This window comes from Sinocyclocheilus anshuiensis, unplaced genomic scaffold, assembly GCF_001515605.1.
Source record: "Sinocyclocheilus anshuiensis isolate Anshui unplaced genomic scaffold, SAMN03320099.WGS_v1.1 scaffold967, whole genome shotgun sequence".
Lineage (NCBI taxonomy): Eukaryota > Metazoa > Chordata > Actinopteri > Cypriniformes > Cyprinidae > Sinocyclocheilus > Sinocyclocheilus anshuiensis.
This window is the reverse complement of record NW_015542427.1, coordinates 522,397-541,670: the sequence shown is the minus strand read 5'-3', so window position 1 is coordinate 541,670 and position 19,274 is coordinate 522,397. Positions and strand designations below refer to the sequence as shown.

Genomic DNA, 19,274 nt, shown 5'->3' with positions numbered 1-19,274 from the left:
GATGTTGTTTCTACATTAATTTGAAGATTGAATGTGAAATTATTGCAATATAAAATTATATTTAAAAACTTTAATGTTAGGTGGGATTAATCATGATTCATTTCAGAAATTATTTTTGCAATTAATTAGTTAATATTTGTAACGATTATATATATATATATATATCGTTACATGTTACATCCCTACTCGATAGACAGTCAGTAATCATTAAGACCCATCATTAGGACATCTATGTTTATGATTTAACGATTATATATATATATATATATATATAATCGTTACATCCCTACTCGATAGACAGTCAGTAATCATTAAGACCCATCATTAGGACATCTATAATGACTGTTTATGATTACTTCTGCTGTTCAGTGGTTGTATGATTTATGAATATTTGTTTTAAAGTCATGCTTTGCATTGTGTAGTTTTGATCAAATTTAAAAATCATAATCATAACATAAATCACCCTGAAGCAAAAGATGTGTGTATACTGTAAACAAACCAGCATGAGAGATGTGGTAAATATAAAGAGCTCATGTAACCCATATTTTTGACATGTGTGGCATATGTCAGTCGATATATGTTAGCTGATTCAGATGACAAGAAATCTGTATCGGCTGCCAAAATCAAATTGATTGAAGCATAAATAATAGAACTAATCAATTAGAGAATACATTACACTCTACATAGCAGAGATCCAATATCAATTATCAATATTTATTTTTATTTTGTGAGCAATATTATCTAACCTGTAATGTCTATACTTTCATGCCAGCTTTTTGAAGGTGAAAAATTACAGTTCCAGTCACCCAAAAGTCAGTCATTGAAATGATATTTTAAGCACATTTAGAAAAGGTAGATAACCGATGGACAGCTGTAATCAGGCTCTAAATAAAATTTGTATTGGGAAAAATATAAGCTTTGAAATCATCAGCTTCAAATAAAAGTCTAATCAAATTGTTGTGCAAAAAAGTGCTGGTAAGGGCTTTATTCTGTACCTTTGGCTGTAGGATATTATTTATTTATGAGCACCTTGGTTAGGTTGTGCTGTCCATGACGGTAGCATCTTTACCTCTGACCCCATGATGTGTCTGGTTTCATAGGTTGGTGTGTGAGTGCATGACCAGCATGTCAAAGAGCCCTCCTCACAGGCGTGGGATCACGTTCGAGGTGGGAGCGCAGCTGGAGGCCAGGGACACTCTGAAGAACTGGTCAGTGTCTTTCCTCTGCTTCCGTTCTGCCATCCGTTCATTCACTCGGCCTGATTGAAATTCAGATGCTTCACTGGTGCTGATGCCACTAGTTCTCTTGCATTCCAGAACTTTTGAAAAAGTTCAAAATTTGCCCACAGGACAAATCTGAAATTCAGCAATCTAAATCTGAGTTTATTTTATTTGTTTCATAATACCCCCTTCAAAGATCTTTTTCAACTTTAGAGACCCATATGTGACCTGTAAATAATCTGAAGTAGGTCATTTCAAACTTTTTGTTTTGTGTTCACAGGTATGCAGCTAGCATTGAGAAGATCAACTATGAAGACGAGAAGGTTTTGATTCACTACAGGCAGTGGAGTCACCGTTATGATGAGTGGTTTGACTGGAGCAGTCTGTACCTCAGACCTGTAGAACGAATCCAGCTTCGAAAACAAGGTCTCCCTGAACGGCAGAGCGCTCCAGTAAGCACTTCCTGTCTAACTTTGCTGAGTCACTCACAGTCTGCATGGGCAAAGTTGTTCTCTGACTCATTATGTTGCAAGATTATATATAGATATGTTTCTCTTCTCAGGGCTTTCATGTCAACCAGAAAGTTCTTGCCAGCTGGTCAGACTGTCGGTACTACCCTGCTAAGATCCTGTCCCGGGACAGAGATGGTGTGTACTCGCAACACTCACAACTAAATCCTCAGTTTATCTTCTGAATGGTCCAGCTTCAAATTCTTCAAAGTTTATTTTAATAAGTTTAATTAAAAAAAAATTATAATTATTTAAAATTCATTATAATAATTATAAAATTATATATGTATTTATTAAACAGTCAAATCTATATTTCCATTCCTTTTTTTAATTTAGAAATGAATACTTTTATTGAGCAAGGTTGCATTACACTGATCAAAAGTGACAGTAAAGACAATTATAATGTTACAAAAGATTTCAAATAAATGTTCTTTTGAACTTTCTATTCATCAAAGAATCCTGAATAAAAAGTTTCTACAAAATATCAAAATTTCCTTCAAAATATTAAGCAGCACAACTGTTTTCTACGGAGCCCCGCACATGACATGCAAGAAAAAATAAATAAATCGTGCTCACGATTTGCTAATTCCTTCCCTCGATGTACTAAAACATGCACATGATTACTATTTAGTTCCCTCAATTTGCTAATTCGTTTCCTCGATTTGTTAAATCGTGCGCACAATTTACTAATTCGTTCCCTCGATTTATAAATCGTGTGCACAGAACGAATTAGTAAATCGTGTGCACAGTTTATAAATCGAGGGAACGAATTAGTAAATCGTGTGCACAGTTTATAAATCGAGGGAACGAATTAGTAAATCGTGTGCACAGTTTATAAATCGAGGGAACGAATTAGTAAATCGTGTGCACAGTTTATAAATCGAGGGAACGAATTAGTAAATCGTGTGCACAGTTTATAAAGCGAGGGAACGAATTAGTAAATCGCGTGCACAGTTTATAAATCGAGGGAACGAATTAGTAAATCGTGTGCACAGTTTATAAATCGAGGGAACGAATTAGTAAATCGTGCACACGACTTAGCCTACTATTTTTTTACTGCATGCCATGTGCAGGGCTCCGTAGTTTTCAACATTGATAATAATAAGAAATGTTTCTTGAGCAACAAATCAGCTAGGGGTGCTCCGATTGATCGGCTACCGATCGCTATCGGCCGATAATGGCTTGAGGAAGTTTGATCGGCGGTCTCTATAAAGGCCGACGCGACTGCTGTGAGAGGTTCAGCATGACATGCAGCGGCACCGTCTCTGTCCTGTCATCTCTCCGGCGCGGGTAAAATAATTATAATGCTGATGGTGAGGTACAATTCATATTTCTTCAGTAAATAACTTACAAAGTAATTTGAAAACTTTCTGTGAAATGTAATTTCACAAACATCGTGAGTGAATCAACACGCGCTCTCTCTTTCCTTCTCTAAATGCGCAAATGGTTTCAAACCACCACATCACGTCTGCACAATAGGCGAGCTGCACAGTTCACACAGGAATTGTCACTTGCACAATCGAGGCAGTGTTGCATCGTCACTAAAGTTTATAATTTTCATTTCTTTTTAATTCTTGCCAGTGTTTAAACCATTCAGCACTTGCGCGCTCTCCTAGAGACGGTGCGTTCATGCACACTCAAAGCGCGCACACATAATGCCAGGTTCACACATACTCTTGCTTATATTTATTGCGTTTAAACACGTCTATGAAAGATTGTATTACTGTACAGCATAAAGAGAATCAGAATGCTCAAAAAGCATTTTCAGTAACAATGTTTGGATTTATAATCAAAATGGATAAATGTTGTGTTTGTGGTAAACAGCCGCGCATCAGTAGCGGACTCCTGTGTAAAAGCACAATGAGTCCGTGCTGCTTCTGCACCACTTACTGCATACTTACGGCCTCATGCACCTGGCATGAGGCCGCCTCACATACAGCTCAAGAAATCAGGCTTGTGCTGTGTGTAAGCTATTGTGCAACCATTGCCCCATTGTAAAAAACAAAAATGCTCTGCATGATCAAACATTTAGGTGAGATAATTATATATTTTTGAAAAATGTAAAAAAAAAGAAAAAAAAAGCCCCCCTCAAATTAAAAAATCCCCCCACAAGAGTCACCTAAGAGGGTAATTCCCTAATTAATTTTCAAAAATGAAATTCAGGCCCTGAATGAATGTCTGTAAAAATCCTGACTGGAGCATCACTATAACTAACTCTACATGATAAAAGGAAGACTTCAAAAAGATCGGTGATCGTATCGGCAGATACTGCTTCCTGTGATCAACAATCGGTGATCGGCCCAAAAAATCCTGATCGGAGCACCCTTAAAATCAGCATATTAGAATGATTTCTGAAGGATCATGTGACACCGTGGCACAGCCTTTAATAAGGCCATTTTTGAAGGGCTCTGTAGCGCAAACCATTTGACCTACAGTCACCAAAATTCATACACATATAGATCTCATCAGGCCAAACAACTTTCTTTCTGACAGTCAGCGCTTTAATTTTAATAAAGGGATTTTATTAAATAAAAGGGATTTTTGATATCTCGAGCAGTTTGGCCATGGCGAGGCAAAAAAAATATGGTGAGAAATTAGAAACGGCAAGTGTCTAAAACTTTTGCACACTTTGTCTGATTTTGATCAAACTTCAGCAGATTGTTCGTTGTATAATGCCGATCACATAGATGTGACTTAGGAGTCATTTACAGCACCACCAACTGGCAATAGGAAGTGTGTCATTTTCAAAATGCTTTGAAATCAGCCTTATTTTTACTCAAACTACTGAAGATGCTAAATTGCAAACGGATTTTTGGATATCTTGAACGGTGTTGCCATGGCAATTTATTAAAAATAACAGTAAAAAAAGATAAGTCATTTTCTTATCTTTAAAGTGCATTATCCAAACTCTTCCCAAACAAAAAAATGGAGAACAAGTCATTGTGAGGAAACATGCTTAGTTTTGTAAATTTAAAATCCGGGACCAGCAGAAAATTAAAAACTATCAGACAGTTCAGCTGAGAGATGAAGGCTGTAATTCTAAGGTTGTCCACCAGGATTAGAAATATTTTAAGCCTAATCTTGTTCAACTCAGTCTCCAACTCTCTATTAATTAGAATGACTTATAAATGTATATAATCAGTTGATATGTACTGTACTGTCAGTATACTTTTACATAATTATTTTAGAAATGCTTATAGAGCATTAAAATCATTTTTTTAAATCTTATAGATCATTGAAAATTTTATATATCTTACCCTCTCTCACTCACAGGATAAGAAATCTTTTAAGCCTGATCCTTTACTGCTCAGTTCAATTAGTTAGATTGACAAACAAATACATAAAATAAGTTAATATGTACTACAGGTATACTGGTATTATAGTTTTATATAATTATTTGACAAATGCATATAGATCATTAAAATCATTTTTAAAATTTTTTTATAAATCATTAAAAGTTTTGGTAACACTTTGCAATAAGGTCTCATTTGTTAGCATTAGTTAATACATTAACTAACATGAACTAACAGTGAACAATATATTTTTACAACATGTATTAACCTTTTTTTGATGGCTTGGGCCCATGATCGCTGCTTGCAGATATATTTGTAAATTGTATTTATATTTCACAATATTACTATTTTCACTGTATTTTTGATTTTTTTTTAAATGCAGCCTTGGTGAGCATAAGAGACCTTTTCAAAAACATAAAAAAAAATCGTACTAACCCTAAAATTTTGGGGAGTAGTATTAGGGGTGTGCGATAATGACAAAAAATTATATCTCTATATTTTCTATATAGGGATAATTAGACGCTGAGACGCTATTTTGCTGAGCGTGTTATTGTGCTGGTACTTTGGCAGGTTTAGGACTGCCGTGGACAGCTGATTCCCAAAGCTTTTCATATCCTTCATATTCTGTGAGGTGGTTAGTTTGCAGGACTAACAGAAATTTATATTTAAGTTTAAATAGATTTTTACCTTTTATGGGCATTTTTACCTTTTATAAAGGCAATTTTATTTCTAACCTAATTAAATGTATGCATCATCTTTTGTGGCAAATTCTTACATTTAATCAATAAATTAAAATAGTAGGACACTATATGGCTGTTACCAATCAAATGAAATTTGTGCAAAAAATTCAACATTGCAAACACAAATTTTGAAGAGGTGCACAGAATCTGCATCTGAAGTGGCGTTTGGATGCATTCACACAGACTTTTTAATGAAGGATATGAATGCATTTAACCTGCAGTTACAAATGCATAATTAATGTTTTGATGTTTTAAAAACGTGCTACAGCCAATGAGCAAGGCATGGGTTGAGAACAGCGGAAGAAAAACCGCAGCAGCAACACAGCTTTAAGAAAAGTTTGGACACAAGAAATGCATCAGTTTTTTTCAGAACAGATCATCACACAAACAGCTTGCAGCACTAATTTCTTCCTGACATCCATTTTTAAATAAACAACTCCTGTTTCACTTGTTGTTTTGCGTCATTCCCGTTCAACTTCTCGCATGTGTTTTCATGAGAAAACGTGGTTTGGGGACCGTGTAGAGTTGGCTGACAGAGTTGTTGTCAGCTCATGTAGTGTGTGACCATTTACGTAGTGTCATGTATTGTGAACACCTCAACGACTCAAGACAGACAGCATGTCATGTAGTCTGAACAACACCGCGATCTACCGACGTTTAAAGTCATGTAGTCTGAATTAGGCTTAACGAATGCGCATGCGCAGTAGCCTAACTTATTTCATAGTGTATGCGTGCACTCTCAGGGTGTGTTTTTGTTTGGTTTTTGCAATATACTCGATAATGTCAAGTCTCATATCGTTTAAACAACAATTATGATATTATCGTAGACAATATATACAGTATATCACACACTCCTAAGTAGTATATACATATCTATATTTAATATTGCATATCTATCTGTGCTGCTCATTTCCTGTATTTTTACTTTATTAACTTTGCTGTCATCGTAACGCTCACTTCATGTTAAAATTTAAAAACACTAGTAACTTAATAAATGTGAATAGTAAATGTAAAATATAAGATTTTCAGAAAATAGAATATAGGCAGTCTCTAAATATTTATATTTCATACTGTTAACTATAATGTTGTGATGCCTAAATTCACTTTTTAAAGTTTTTAAATACATATTTATACAATAGAATTTTATTTTTATTCGCCATAACGTGACAATAAATCAGTTAATCAGTATCAGCAAGAATTTTATTATCAGTGCATCTTTCATAGATATGTATTTTACACCCATTATATTATGGAAGTGTTGAGCATTACAAAAGGCTGTGCTTCTGTGATGTCTCAGGTTTCTACACAGTGAAGTTTTTTGATGGAGTCATAAAGACGGTGAAGGGGATTAAGGTGAAGCCATTCCGCAAGGAGGTGAGAAGCGATTGCCTCAGCTCCAATAATTATTAAACCAGGCCATTAAAAACAGGTTTAATGAGTTTGTCTTTATCTACAGAGCTCTGAAGGCAAGACTAATCAGCAGACTCGAAAGCGGGGCAATCAGAACGGGAAAAAATGGAAGGCCAAGGAGAACGGCAACAGCAGAAGTAACGGCTCGAGACACAGCACGTCTGACCAGGATGGAGAGAGCGAATCGGAGGAGGATGAAGAAGACGCCACAGTAATGGATCAGTCCAGAGCTCTCCAAAATGGAGAAAGTGAAAGCACTGAAACTAAGATATTGAATCAATCCGAGCCGAGTTCTGCTGAGCACAACGAAAAACAGCCCAGTGAAGAAAACAAGACAGAACCGCATGAGAATGGAGAATCGAACAAACCAGAGGAGAAAGAGATGAATGGGGGACAGGAGGAGTCCCAAACACTTCAAAATGGCATTGACAGGAACGACGGAGACCAGAAAGAGAAGGAAGAAGCAACCGATGAAAGCCCCAGTCTGCCCAGAAGGACCAGGAGTAGGATGGCAGATGGTGAGTTTGGTTTGGAGAAACATGGTGTTACATCTGAATATTTGATTTGGTTATGATTCAGTTCCAAGAGCCAGATTCAACCTCACACGCACACCAACGGACAGCATTTGCTGAGTAGCAAAAAAGAGAGACAGTGTGAAGAGAGGAGATGGAGCAAATTAATAAAAATGAATGGGAGAAATCATAATGCTCTATGTGATATCTGTAGGACAGGGAGTCCTGCCTTTCAGTTAAAAGAGCAAATTGCTTTTTTGATAGGCAGTGTCGGTTTGTTTACACCAGAGCATGTGTGTCTGTTAGCTGGACCAATGATTTGAGCTATAGAAGCTATTTTGCGAGACTGTTGTTGTCAAGTTTATTGCTGATTTGACATATGGAGATTTTGGTCTTTCCTCATTGGAGGAGATTGCTTTACCGTTACTTAATAATGTTACAAAATATATCTATTTCTAATAAATTCTGTTCTTTGGAACTTTCTATTCCTCAAAGAATCCTGAAAACAATATGACGACAGTTTCCACCAAAATATGAAGCAACACAGCTGTTTTCATCATTGATAATAATCAGAAATGCTTCTTGAGCGGTCAAATCAGCATATTAGAATGATTTCTGAAGGATCATGTGACACTGAAGACTGGAGTAATGATGCTGAAAATTCAGCTTTGATCACAGGAATAAATTACGTTTTAAAATATATTCAAATAGAAAACGGTTATTTTAAATTGTAGTAATATTCATAATATTACCGTTTTACTGTATTTATGATCAAATAAATGCAACCTTAGTGAGCATAAGAGACTTATTACAAAAACATTTTAAAAATCCTACCAAACTTTTGAACAGTAGTGTATACCACCTAAACAGAAAATAACTGATAAAAATGACTAAAATGCTGTTTCAACCATGAAGAATTTTTAACCATGTCAAGAGTCTGGTAAGTTATTCCAGTAAGGACTGAAAGTAAAGGATTGTTGGGTGATTTACTCATGTATAAGGCTCAGACTTGATGATTCAAGTTCTTGGCTTGTGTCTCTCACAGGAATTGATGTGGAAAAGTCCAGTGGTCCAGAACTGAGGAAGAGACGTGCATCAACAGGACAGATGCCACCGTCCAAAAGGAGCAGAGCCAATTCAAGCACAGGTTCACTCTCTCTGTCACTTGATCATTCTTTCCAGCTGTTATTCTTTATACTGGTTGGCGTTTAAACCATCTGACTGGACATTATGTCTCTGATCCCCTCATAGACAGAAACAGTCAATCCCAAATCAAACCGGTTACATCAGACTCTGTCCCAGAGACTTTAGAAAGTAAAGATGGCCCAACCAGTCATGCAGAAAATGCAGCACCCAAAGAGGAGGCAGGATCCACACCTGATCTTGGTAAACATCCTCCTGTGTTTCAGTTTGATAATCAGATGTGTTTGCTAAGACTGAATCATTATTGCTATTTTTCATACTAAGGGTGAGTATTTATTTATTTATTTATTCTAATGAAGTCTCGTATGCTCACCAAAGGAAAAAAAAGTACTATTGTGAAATAATATTACAATTTAAAGGTGCAGTAAGCGATTTCTGAGAAATGCTGCTGATATTTGAAATCACCAAAACAAACACGCCCCTACCCAAAAGAATCACACCCCTATCTTGCCTCTGCCCCCAAATTTCTGAACATGCACAGGCACCTCCCTGATCACTGCTGGACACGCCCCTTACTGGTGATTGGCTACAAGTGTGTTTTGGTGCTCGGTCCGATCCACTTTCTTCAGCGTTTCTCAGAAATCGCTTACTGCACCTTTAAAATAATTCTATTTTAATATATTTTGAAATGTAATTTGTTAGGGCTGTCATGATTACTCAATTTAATTATGCAACATATGTCACTCATTCCTCCAGATTTGTAATAAGAAGCTTTTAGAAACCTGTTGCCAACAAAGAAGAAGCTTTAAGGGCTCTGCGATCTTACCCAAAAGAATCACCCCCCTATCTTGCCACCGCCCCCAAATTTCTGAACAAGCTATTCAACACAGGCACCTCCCCCATCACTACTGGACATGCCCCTTACTGGTGATTGGCTACAAGTGTGTTTTGGTGCTCGGTCCGATCCACTTTCTTCAGCGTTTCTCAGAAATCGCTTACTGCACCTTTAAAATAATTCTATTTTAATATATTTTGAAATGTAATTTGTTAGGGCTGTCATGATTACTCAATTTAATTATGCAACATATGTCACTCATTCCTCCAGATTTGTAATAAGAAGCTTTTAGAAACCTGTTGCCAACAAAGAAGAAGCTTTAAGGGCTCTGCGATTTTTCCATCATCATAAAATCTTGATGGTTTAACATTTGAAGATGAAGAAATTAATGGAGTTCATAGGTTAATGTAAAGTAGACTTTAATTACAATGTGTAAATACATCAATATGTTTCTAACTATAAGAATTGTTCTTTATTGTGATTTCAAACCCCTGCATCCACATGTTTGAAATTAGTCACTGTAGCGTTGTATCATAAAAAAGTGAATGAAGTAGTCAAATAATAAATGTAAATGTAAAATAAATGTATTTAAATCCAATCTAGTTTTGCCAAAAAATAAATAAGGATTTGATCCTGTGACAAATGTGTAACAACAACAGTCGCCAGTCCATTGGCAACCTCTGCAGGTTAAGAACTTCGTTCACATAATTATTATTATAGTCATTATTACATGTAATAATTTACACTAATAAGTCTGGTGTTAATTCAAATGTTAATAGCACCAATAGAATTTTGCACAAGGCACCACTCACATTTTCTTCAGAATATGTACAAATCTTGTTAATTCAACATTTATGCAGATATATGATGTGCTAACTAGCACATTGCTTTCTCAGCTGCAGCAGTCAAACAGCCGCAAACAATCCACCTTCCAACCACAAACAAGTATAGCAGAGAACCATGTGAGTACACAGCCCTCGATTTCACTCTCTCTCACCGATACAGTATAAAAACCTGCCGGTATGTGACCTCATTACCCTTTTCCTCCCTCAGTGTACAGGGTCATCAAAAACCAGCCGCCTCCTATCCTGTCCATTGAGCTGGACCACAACCCGTTCAAATGCAAGATCGCAGGCTGCCTCAAGTCTTTCCGGAAGGCGTCCCTGCTGCACTACCACATGAAGTACTATCACGCACAGAGCGACCCAAGCCCACCGATCCAGACGCGCTCCTCAGACAAACAGATCCACAGCAAAGAGACCCCTCGCAGGCGCCGGACCGTCTCGGCTTCCCACCGTTAGTGCACTTTGTCTATCAGTATTTACTTTAGATGTTTGTGTGGGTGTTTGTTTTTGTTTGGGTTGCCGATCAAGTCTGTTGACATTTTGTCCATATTTATGTTTGCTTGCATTAGCATCATTAACGTGCCCATATAGTGCTCAGCCAAAATGCATAAAAAGTTTTCAATTTTTAGTTGAAAACGATGTTGTGTAAATGGCCCCTGAGGAGAAAACTCGGAATTGTGAGATAAAAAGTCGCAGTTCCTTTTATTTTTTTTCCATGTGGCAAAACAAGAGAAACAGAACTGCGAGATGTAAACTCAGAACTGAGAGAAAATAAATACAGACTCTTAAACGTGCAATTATGACTTGAACTCGTAATTACAAGTAAAAAAAGTCAGAATTGTGAGATAAATAGTCAGTTACATTTTTCTTTTTTTTTCCCTTAGTGGGAAAATTTAAAGTCAGAATTGAAACATGTTAACTCTCAATTCTGTGGGGAAAAAAAGTGAATTGTGAGATATAGACCCGCAATTGTGTGGAAAAAAGGCTTTACATGCACGTTAAACAGCTATATTACACATTACAAGAAGGGTAAAATCAAAAAAAGCATGTGTAAAGTTACGCCTTCTTTCTTTGCGTGAACATTTGGGCGGCGTTATGCAAATCTTCCCACATAGTGACGTAGACATGTGGGGGTGTGTTAAAACGAGCCGTTTTAGGCAGGCGTGGCTGACTTAACTTTTATAAAGAATATCTCTTTGGATTTGAGACTTTAGTCTTTGCAACTTTACAGATCTTCTTTATGCACCGAGAGCTTGTAACACTCCAAAGAGAAAGGAAAACTTGAAATCGCATCATATGACCCCTTTAAATGAACTTCCTCCCACAGATACTCCCTCTCCGCTGAGTGACAGTAAGTCAGGTCACACTCTGTCGCCCCCTGCTGTCGTCATGCACCGGCAGCGCTCGGCCACGCTGGGCGCAGAGAGGAGCAAAGAGAACCAACACTTCAACCGCTCGCTGCATGACGACAGAGACTGGGTTGCCAAGGAAACAGGTATTGGAGAACAGTGTGATCATTCCATCCATTTCTGTGCACGTTCACGCTGATTCCTCTGCACATTACCACAGTCGGGCCATGACAGTAATAGAGATTGATTTTCTCATCTGAAGGAGTGAAAGAACGGGAGAGGCTGAGGGAGAAGCGGCAGAGGGATTTCTTCCGCATCAAACTAAAGAAAAAGAAGAAGAAGAAAAGGAAGTCGAAGTCAGGTGAGACGGCTGTTTTAGTGCCGTGGTGTCTCTGTGTGTCTTCAACTCTCTGCTGTCCCCTCTGCTTGTCTGCTGGAACTGCAAGCTTTCTCTAAAGTATTTCTCAATTATGTAAAATTACTTCAGACCTGGCAGTATATTCCAGCAGTGGGATATGATCTCATGCTCTAGGGATTCTGTTTGGCATAAATAATAAACTATTTATAACAAGTTATACATTTAAAATGTAAAAATATAGCATCTACTAATGCCACTCTAAAAACCATCCAGCTTTTTAAATTGAAGTTATTTTTTTTTATATTTCTTTAAAGTTGGATTGATAAAATTTGAGTTTCTTACATATTTCATTCTTAGTTGGTGATGTTTAGATCCTCTGTTTGTCAAATGTCTCACACTATGAGAATTTGCAGGCCAGAGTTCAACTTCTGTACGGAATATAAAGATGCACATGCGTTTTTTTGTTGTTGTTGTTGTTTTTTTGCCTCATAAGGTAGGAAGATACTCTGCCTTATAAATTATTACCTTATAATTACTGCCTTATAATGTACATTACTACTGCCTGTTCATAAATTACTAAACTTGTCCTTAAAAGACTATCTTTTTTCATTTAAGAATTAATGCATTTTTTAATAATAAAATGAAAACAGTTAAGTCCTTTTTTAAATGAACAAATTAATGGACATATTTAAGACTGCTTGTTTAATTCATGATTTAAAATTTAGTTAAAATAATAAAAATGATTAAATAATTTTAAATGATTTAATGTTTTAAAATGTATTTAAATAAAACAATACAAATATTTCTATAATAAATCATTTTTTAAATGCACATTTTAAATGGCATTTTAAAGAACATTTGCAATTTAATTTCTTTGTCCATTTGCCATTCAAGATTTTAAAAAAAAGCTACTTTATAAGAGCCACTCCCTCTTCCACATGCCACTCAAAATAGATGCAAGATTATGTACAAATTGTCTTTTAAATTAAACACTCGTTTTACCCAATATTTATTCAATTCACTTATTACTGAATTTTGAATATAGAAATTCTCAAGCATTTTAGAAGTGCTCAACACATTTAAATCACAGCACAATGTGTCAGCGCTGGGACACCAAATCTATGTGTCATTTGTCTTGAGTTATTAATAGACTCTTAAAGTGCACAGCCACCCCCAAAAGGAGCGTTTTGGTTGCCGATCCCTCTTGACAACATCAAGAACTGAATCAGATCTACAAGCCGCCTCGTCGGTGAGGAACAGCTCAGTCTGTGTTTAACCCTGTGTGGTGTCTGCTCTTCCTCCTCTGACACACTGTTACAGCACTGAGGAGAGAATTGGCCTAAAGCCTCTCCCCTGCAATCTGAATTCGGCCCACAAATTGCCCCTCTCCCTCACACACCGGTCCTACACGGGACACTGCCCTGAAAAGATGCTCAGCCAGGGTGGGTACCACAGAACGCAGGTCCTCCGAACTCACAGCTTCCTGCTTTGTGTTTTTCTCCTGCCTTGATGTCTTTTAGTGTCTTGACTAGTTGTCCGCTGTCAGATGTGTCTAGTCATTGCCGCTCTGTAGATTTTTCTGTCTAGTGTTGTGTGTTTTTAACGTGTGTGTGATTAGAGTAGCTGATTGTCTTGCATGGATGACGGTATTATAAAAACAGATCAAATCTGCTGCTTTAGTGTATATTGTGGTCCTTCTTGTTTCCTCCAGGTGAAGACAGCAGCAGTGATTTGTCCTCAGACAGTCTTGTATGGAGTGAGGACGAGTCTGACGCTGAGCTGGATCTGAATATGCCCCTCTCAGAGCAAGGCGTGGAAACGGTCACTCACGGCTCTGAGATCGTACGCTGTATTTGTGAAGTGCAGGAGGAGAACGACTTCATGATACAGGTGAACTACCACCCTCTGAAATCAGACCAGACCTCAACCCTCTAATTTTACTTTTTTTTAAATTTTTTTATTATTGTTTTTTTTTTTGTTTTTTTTAGAAGAATTTCTCCCACATTTCCCATAATTGTAGAATTTCATTTTGAAGAGTTTTTGTTCTATGTTTTTTTTTTTTCATAATTAAAAAAGTCTGTTTTGACCATAAACATGATTGAATTGCCTATAAAATAAACTAAGAACTTTCACATATTTGTTTTTATATATACAGGTATTTCACTGTAATTTAATAAATATTTTTATGTGTTGAATTATTAGTGTATATATAATATAATATAATATAATAAACAACATATAATATTGCTATATGCTTGCTATATATATATATATATATAGATAGATAGATAGATATATACACACACACACACACACAGTGGGTTTAGAAGAGAATCAACCTTCTTTAAAATAATCACATTTTCTTGCTTTTGCAGCCTGAAATGAAGAAGGACAGTATTTGTTTTATCCAGCTGTATTTATTCAGTGCAACTTATAACATCCAAGTGAAAGATAAAACACCAACATGTCAGAAAAAAATAAAAACAGAATCAGAAAAAGGATCACCACCCTCCTAAAAATTTTCAAAAATGATCACCTTCTCAATGGCACACAAAGCCATTTGACTTTCAATTTCAGTCCTTGGTAGTGCAACTGAAGCAAACAGTCAACTATAGGTGGCAAGGCACTGTCAAAAGATCTCCGGGATAAAGTTGTGGACAAGCACGAGTCAGGAGATGGATGATAAAAAAAAATGCAAAGGCTTTATCAATGCTCCAAACTGAATGAAAGAGCCAGGAGGAAACTGGTCAGAGAGGTGACTAAGAGGCCAACAGCAACTCTGAAGCAGCTGCAGTAATTTCTGACAAAGAGTGGTCCTTGTGTGCATGTGACAGAGCAGTTCTGCAAAGAAGAGCGGGCAAATATTGCAAAGCAAAGTCTAGATGTGCAAAGTTAGTAGAGACAAATCCCAGCAGACTAAAGACTGTAATTAAAGCAAAAGGTGGCTCAACAAAATACTGACACAAGGGGGTGATCCTTTTTCCAACTCAGTGATTCTGTTTTTATTTTTTTCTGACATGTTGGTGTTATATCTTTCACTAGGCTGTTATAAGTTGCACTGAATAAATACAGCTGGATAAAACAAAAACTTTGTCCGTCTTCATTTCAGGCTGCAAACCAACAAATTTTTATTATTTTAAAGGGGGTGATTTTTTTTCTATACCCACTGAATGTACGTTTATATAAAAACAGGAAAATAATTGAATCAATTATGGAAACTCAACTATGGAGACAATTGAGATTCTGCTGTAAAGCAGCTCTGAAAGACCGTAGCATCATTGCTCAGGTCTGTTCAGTGTTAATTCAGTTCAGATCAATCATTATGAAACAAGTTCAGTTCAGCTATAAGCAGTTCTACTAAAGGCAGCAATGTTGTTAACGAACAGCAGCTCAAGTCAGATCAATGTTAGTTCAGTTCAGTATCAGTGTTGATACAATATGGAATCAGCTGTAAATGTTGAGCTCTACAGAAGACAATCATCCAACTTAATGCAGTTAATTTTTTTCTCATCCGATGGTGTCAGTTTTGTGTTTCCTGGAAGTCGTTATAGTATGAAGAAAAATCTGAGAACAGAATTTAAATCAATTAAGCACTGGCACAATTACTTGAATTATTTTGTGAATAATTAATTATTTAATGAGGTGATACATTAGGATTTTAAAGATTCATATGCATGTTCAGTAATTGTCTGGGAGACTGAAGGATGTGTCCTGTGCTCTCTGCAGTGTGATGAGTGTTTGTGCTGGCAGCATGGGACGTGTATGGGACTGTATGAGGACAGTGTGCCAGACAGCTACAGCTGCTACATCTGCAGAGACCCACCAGGTGAGAGACTGGAACTTCCCCAAACCATCTCAGATGTTCGTTTGTCTGGACTTTGTGTGTTGGCAAAACAGAACAAGGATCAAAATATGACAACCACTTCATTACATTTTGTTGTTAGGCTTTGTGTTAATTTTTAAATATGCGTGTTTCTGTATACAGCCCAGAGGCAGAGTCAAAGGTACTGGTATGATAAAGACTGGCTGAGCAGCGGTCACATGGATGGCTTGTCTTTCCTGGAGGAGAACTACTCCCACCAGAACAGTAAGAAAGTGGTAGCTGCCCATCAGCTCCTGGGGGACGTCCACCGTGTGTTTGAAGTCCTGAACGGCCTTCAGCTCAAAATGAGCATCCTACAGTAAGTAATTCCTCTGCTATAATGATCTTGATGCACCTAACTATTTGACTAATAAAGTAAATTGTGAAAGATTGAGGTATGAAGCAAAGCTGCCCTCTTTTTAGGACACAAGCCCATCCAGACCTGAAGTTCTGGCGGCAGCCCTGGAAACCTGCAGACAGCCTACGGAGGAAGATGGCAGGTGACTCGGGCATAGCTACTCCCTTCCCCTCCTCACCCCCTGAAATGGGAGCGAATGAGTTTGAGACATTGAAAAGCGAAGTCCCATCACCTGTGGAGACGCATTGCTCTTTCCAGGACTCGTACATTAGCAGCGAGCACTGCTACCAGAAGCCCCGTACGTACTACCCAGCGGTGGAGAGAAGACTTGTGGTGGAGACGCGGTGTGGTTCTGAGCTTGAGGACAGTCTTAGGAGCACAGAGGACCTACTAGAGATGGCCGAGCAGAGGTACGGCACACCGCTGGACCACGACCAGCACACGCTTCAGCTGGCCGACCGCTCCTTTAGTAAGGTAAGTTACAAGCAACTTTTATTGTGCACTTGGCCTAAAATTCAAGGACTCGGTTATGGTTTTTTTTGTTTGTTAGTGCACACTGTACACAATCAATCACAGACTAGGTGTGTCAATTACAAGCCCAACTGATCCTGAGGCACGTTTCCACAATCTGTTTTCAAACCAGTTTGAAATCTGTTTTCAGACCAGCTTATACTCTATTTTCAAACCAGTTTGAGAATTTTCAAAACCATTTGAGAACTGTTGTCAAATCTGTATTTGTCAAACCAGTTTTGTTTTCAAAACATCGGTTTTCATACAGGTTGATAATCTATTTTCAAACCAGTTTGAGATCTGTAAGTCAGTTTGTCTTTTGTTAAACCAGTTTGAAGTCTGTTTTCTAAATATTTGATTTATCTGTTTTCAAACCAACTGTTTGTCGTCAAAACAGTTCAATGTGATTTTAAAATGGTTCGGAATCTGTTTTCATACCAGTTTGAGATCTGGGTTCAAATCTGTTTGATATCTCTCGACAAATTAGCTCAAAGTCTGTTAAAAATTTGTCACAGTGCTGTTGCAGCGTCATCAATAATGTGAGAACATCATTACACACCAAACATGTGACTCATTGGTTTCTGTTGACAGGAGCTGGAGTGCCGTATGAAACAACTGGTTTCCGCAGAGCAGGAAAAGAGTTGTGTGGTAGAAATCAAGGAAGAGGAGCCTGACCCTGTGACCCCTGACCCAAAGCCTGACCCTGACCTTGTGCTGCACCAGCAGTGGCAGCTGAACCTGCTGGAGCACATTGAAACAGTGCAGGACGAGGTGACGCACAGAATGGACCTTATTGAGCGAGAACTAGACGGTGAGACTTTTACAATAAGATTCCCTGGTTTAAAAATATTTAAAGGTGCTGTATGTAGGATTGACACCGAGTGGTGGAACTAGGTATTGCAGTCCAAATTCAAAATATTGGAGAGGGTTTTTTTCACCCGGTCCCTCCTCCTCAGACTTGACGCACACGCAGATTGCCAGATTGACAACACCAACACTTTCGTTTGCCAGCTTCAATGACTGAAATTAAATACGCCATGTTTCCCGCCAACTGACAACCCGGGGTGCCGAAATACAATTGGGTAAACTGGCAGTGGGTGGATTTCACAAATCAAAACAGAGACCGACATTCCGGCCCGGAACGCACATTTTCAAAGGAGAATAACTGACTGTAGTATTGTTTTTCAGATAAACAAATATGTTAACTTAGCATGTTTCTTAAATATCTGCAAACATATTATGGTATTTTTATGCTTTAGTAGAGTCAAAAACTTACATACAGCACCTTTAAACAGTAAACAATTTCAGATGGATGTACCTAATTTCTTTGCTCGTATTAACATGTCGATATCATAATGCAGTGCTGGAGAGCTGGCTAGACTACACAGGTGAGCTGGAACCTCCAGATCCACTGGCGCACCTCCCTCAGCTGAAACATCGCATCAGACAGCTCCTGGCTGACCTGGGAACAGTCCAGCAGATCGCACTCTGCTCCTCATCCTCTTGAGGGCGCCAGGGAACATACAAATGGCTCACACTCAATTGAATGCACACAGAGTCCCTTAAAGTCGGATTAGAAACTGCTGTCTGTTTTGTGAGAGGAAACCGTTAAATGATTCAAGCTAACGTTGATGTGACAGTTTCTGTGGCACATGCATGTTGGAGTGATGGATGTGGTCAGCAGTTTAAAAGTAGTCACCGGTTAGAAAAGACTGATGAAAATTGAGGCTAACAATACCTGATGCAAACAAAAGTTTTTTATTGTTTTTTTTTTTTGTGTGGAATATATAATGCTTCATAGTAGCACTTAGCTATGTCTATAATAGACTTAGGAGGTATTTTGTTATTGTTTTATTATGTAATTTTCTCTGTATTCTTCACATGCTAAATAATTATTTTATGTTAATTCATAAGTGATCATTTTGGACTCTCTTGGCACGTCTTAAGGACCCAAATGGCATTTTGCTGTGGTTAAAGACATTTTTTTTAAATATGAGTATAACAATATGAAAATATATTTTAATCTGAAAGTACGTGCATTTTACTTCTATATTTGTACTAAAAAGGCATGTAATCTTGTAAATAACCCAACCAATTGCTTAAATTCATGTTCTTTTTTATTTCTGATCTAAACTGTTGCATTTACAGTAAAGACTTCCTGTGAACTTTGATCTGTTGTGAATACTGTAGTTGTGGGCTTTCTGCCGATAACCCTCTAATTTTTGACACCACTGATGTTGCTTGCATTTCAAATCAGTGAACTTTGTTTCCACTGGTTAAACAACATTAAACAAGCACAGAATGTTGTTCTCTTGCATACTGAATTTTTG

The 19,274-nt window shown here is 37.5% G+C and overlaps 1 protein-coding gene and 1 long non-coding RNA gene across 3 annotated transcripts in view; one reads left to right on the top strand and one right to left on the bottom strand.

The window, feature by feature from the left end:
- The window catches only part of LOC107693555 (PHD finger protein 20-like), a 26,993-nt gene extending 8,464 nt beyond the window's left edge, over positions 1-18,529 (top strand). The window contains exons 2-18 of one of the 2 annotated variants that reach the window (XM_016492995.1): positions 1,101-1,208; positions 1,501-1,672; positions 1,783-1,867; positions 7,060-7,136; positions 7,219-7,690; positions 8,730-8,831; positions 8,936-9,070; positions 10,559-10,624; positions 10,716-10,958; positions 11,835-12,002; positions 12,119-12,217; positions 13,926-14,104; positions 15,941-16,040; positions 16,200-16,395; positions 16,500-16,908; positions 17,536-17,755; positions 18,306-18,529. In XM_016492995.1, coding sequence (XP_016348481.1) covers positions 1,117-1,208; positions 1,501-1,672; positions 1,783-1,867; positions 7,060-7,136; positions 7,219-7,690; positions 8,730-8,831; positions 8,936-9,070; positions 10,559-10,624; positions 10,716-10,958; positions 11,835-12,002; positions 12,119-12,217; positions 13,926-14,104; positions 15,941-16,040; positions 16,200-16,395; positions 16,500-16,908; positions 17,536-17,755; positions 18,306-18,451 — 2,961 coding nt within the window. In that variant the 5' untranslated portion in view covers positions 1,101-1,116 and the 3' untranslated portion in view covers positions 18,452-18,529. The remainder of the gene's footprint in view (positions 1-1,100; positions 1,209-1,500; positions 1,673-1,782; positions 1,868-7,059; positions 7,137-7,218; positions 7,691-8,729; positions 8,832-8,935; positions 9,071-10,558; positions 10,625-10,715; positions 10,959-11,834; positions 12,003-12,118; positions 12,218-13,925; positions 14,105-15,940; positions 16,041-16,199; positions 16,396-16,499; positions 16,909-17,535; positions 17,756-18,305) is intronic. The other variant, XM_016492996.1, reaches the window with a different exon arrangement.
- On the bottom strand, positions 8,255-18,605 carry LOC107693559 (uncharacterized). The gene is made up of 3 exons (XR_001634767.1): positions 18,526-18,605; positions 16,876-16,878; positions 8,255-8,265 (listed from the first exon to the last, which is right to left on the bottom strand). It is a non-coding gene; the product is annotated as an uncharacterized LOC107693559 (long non-coding RNA).
- Positions 18,606-19,274: the final 669 nt, after the last annotated feature.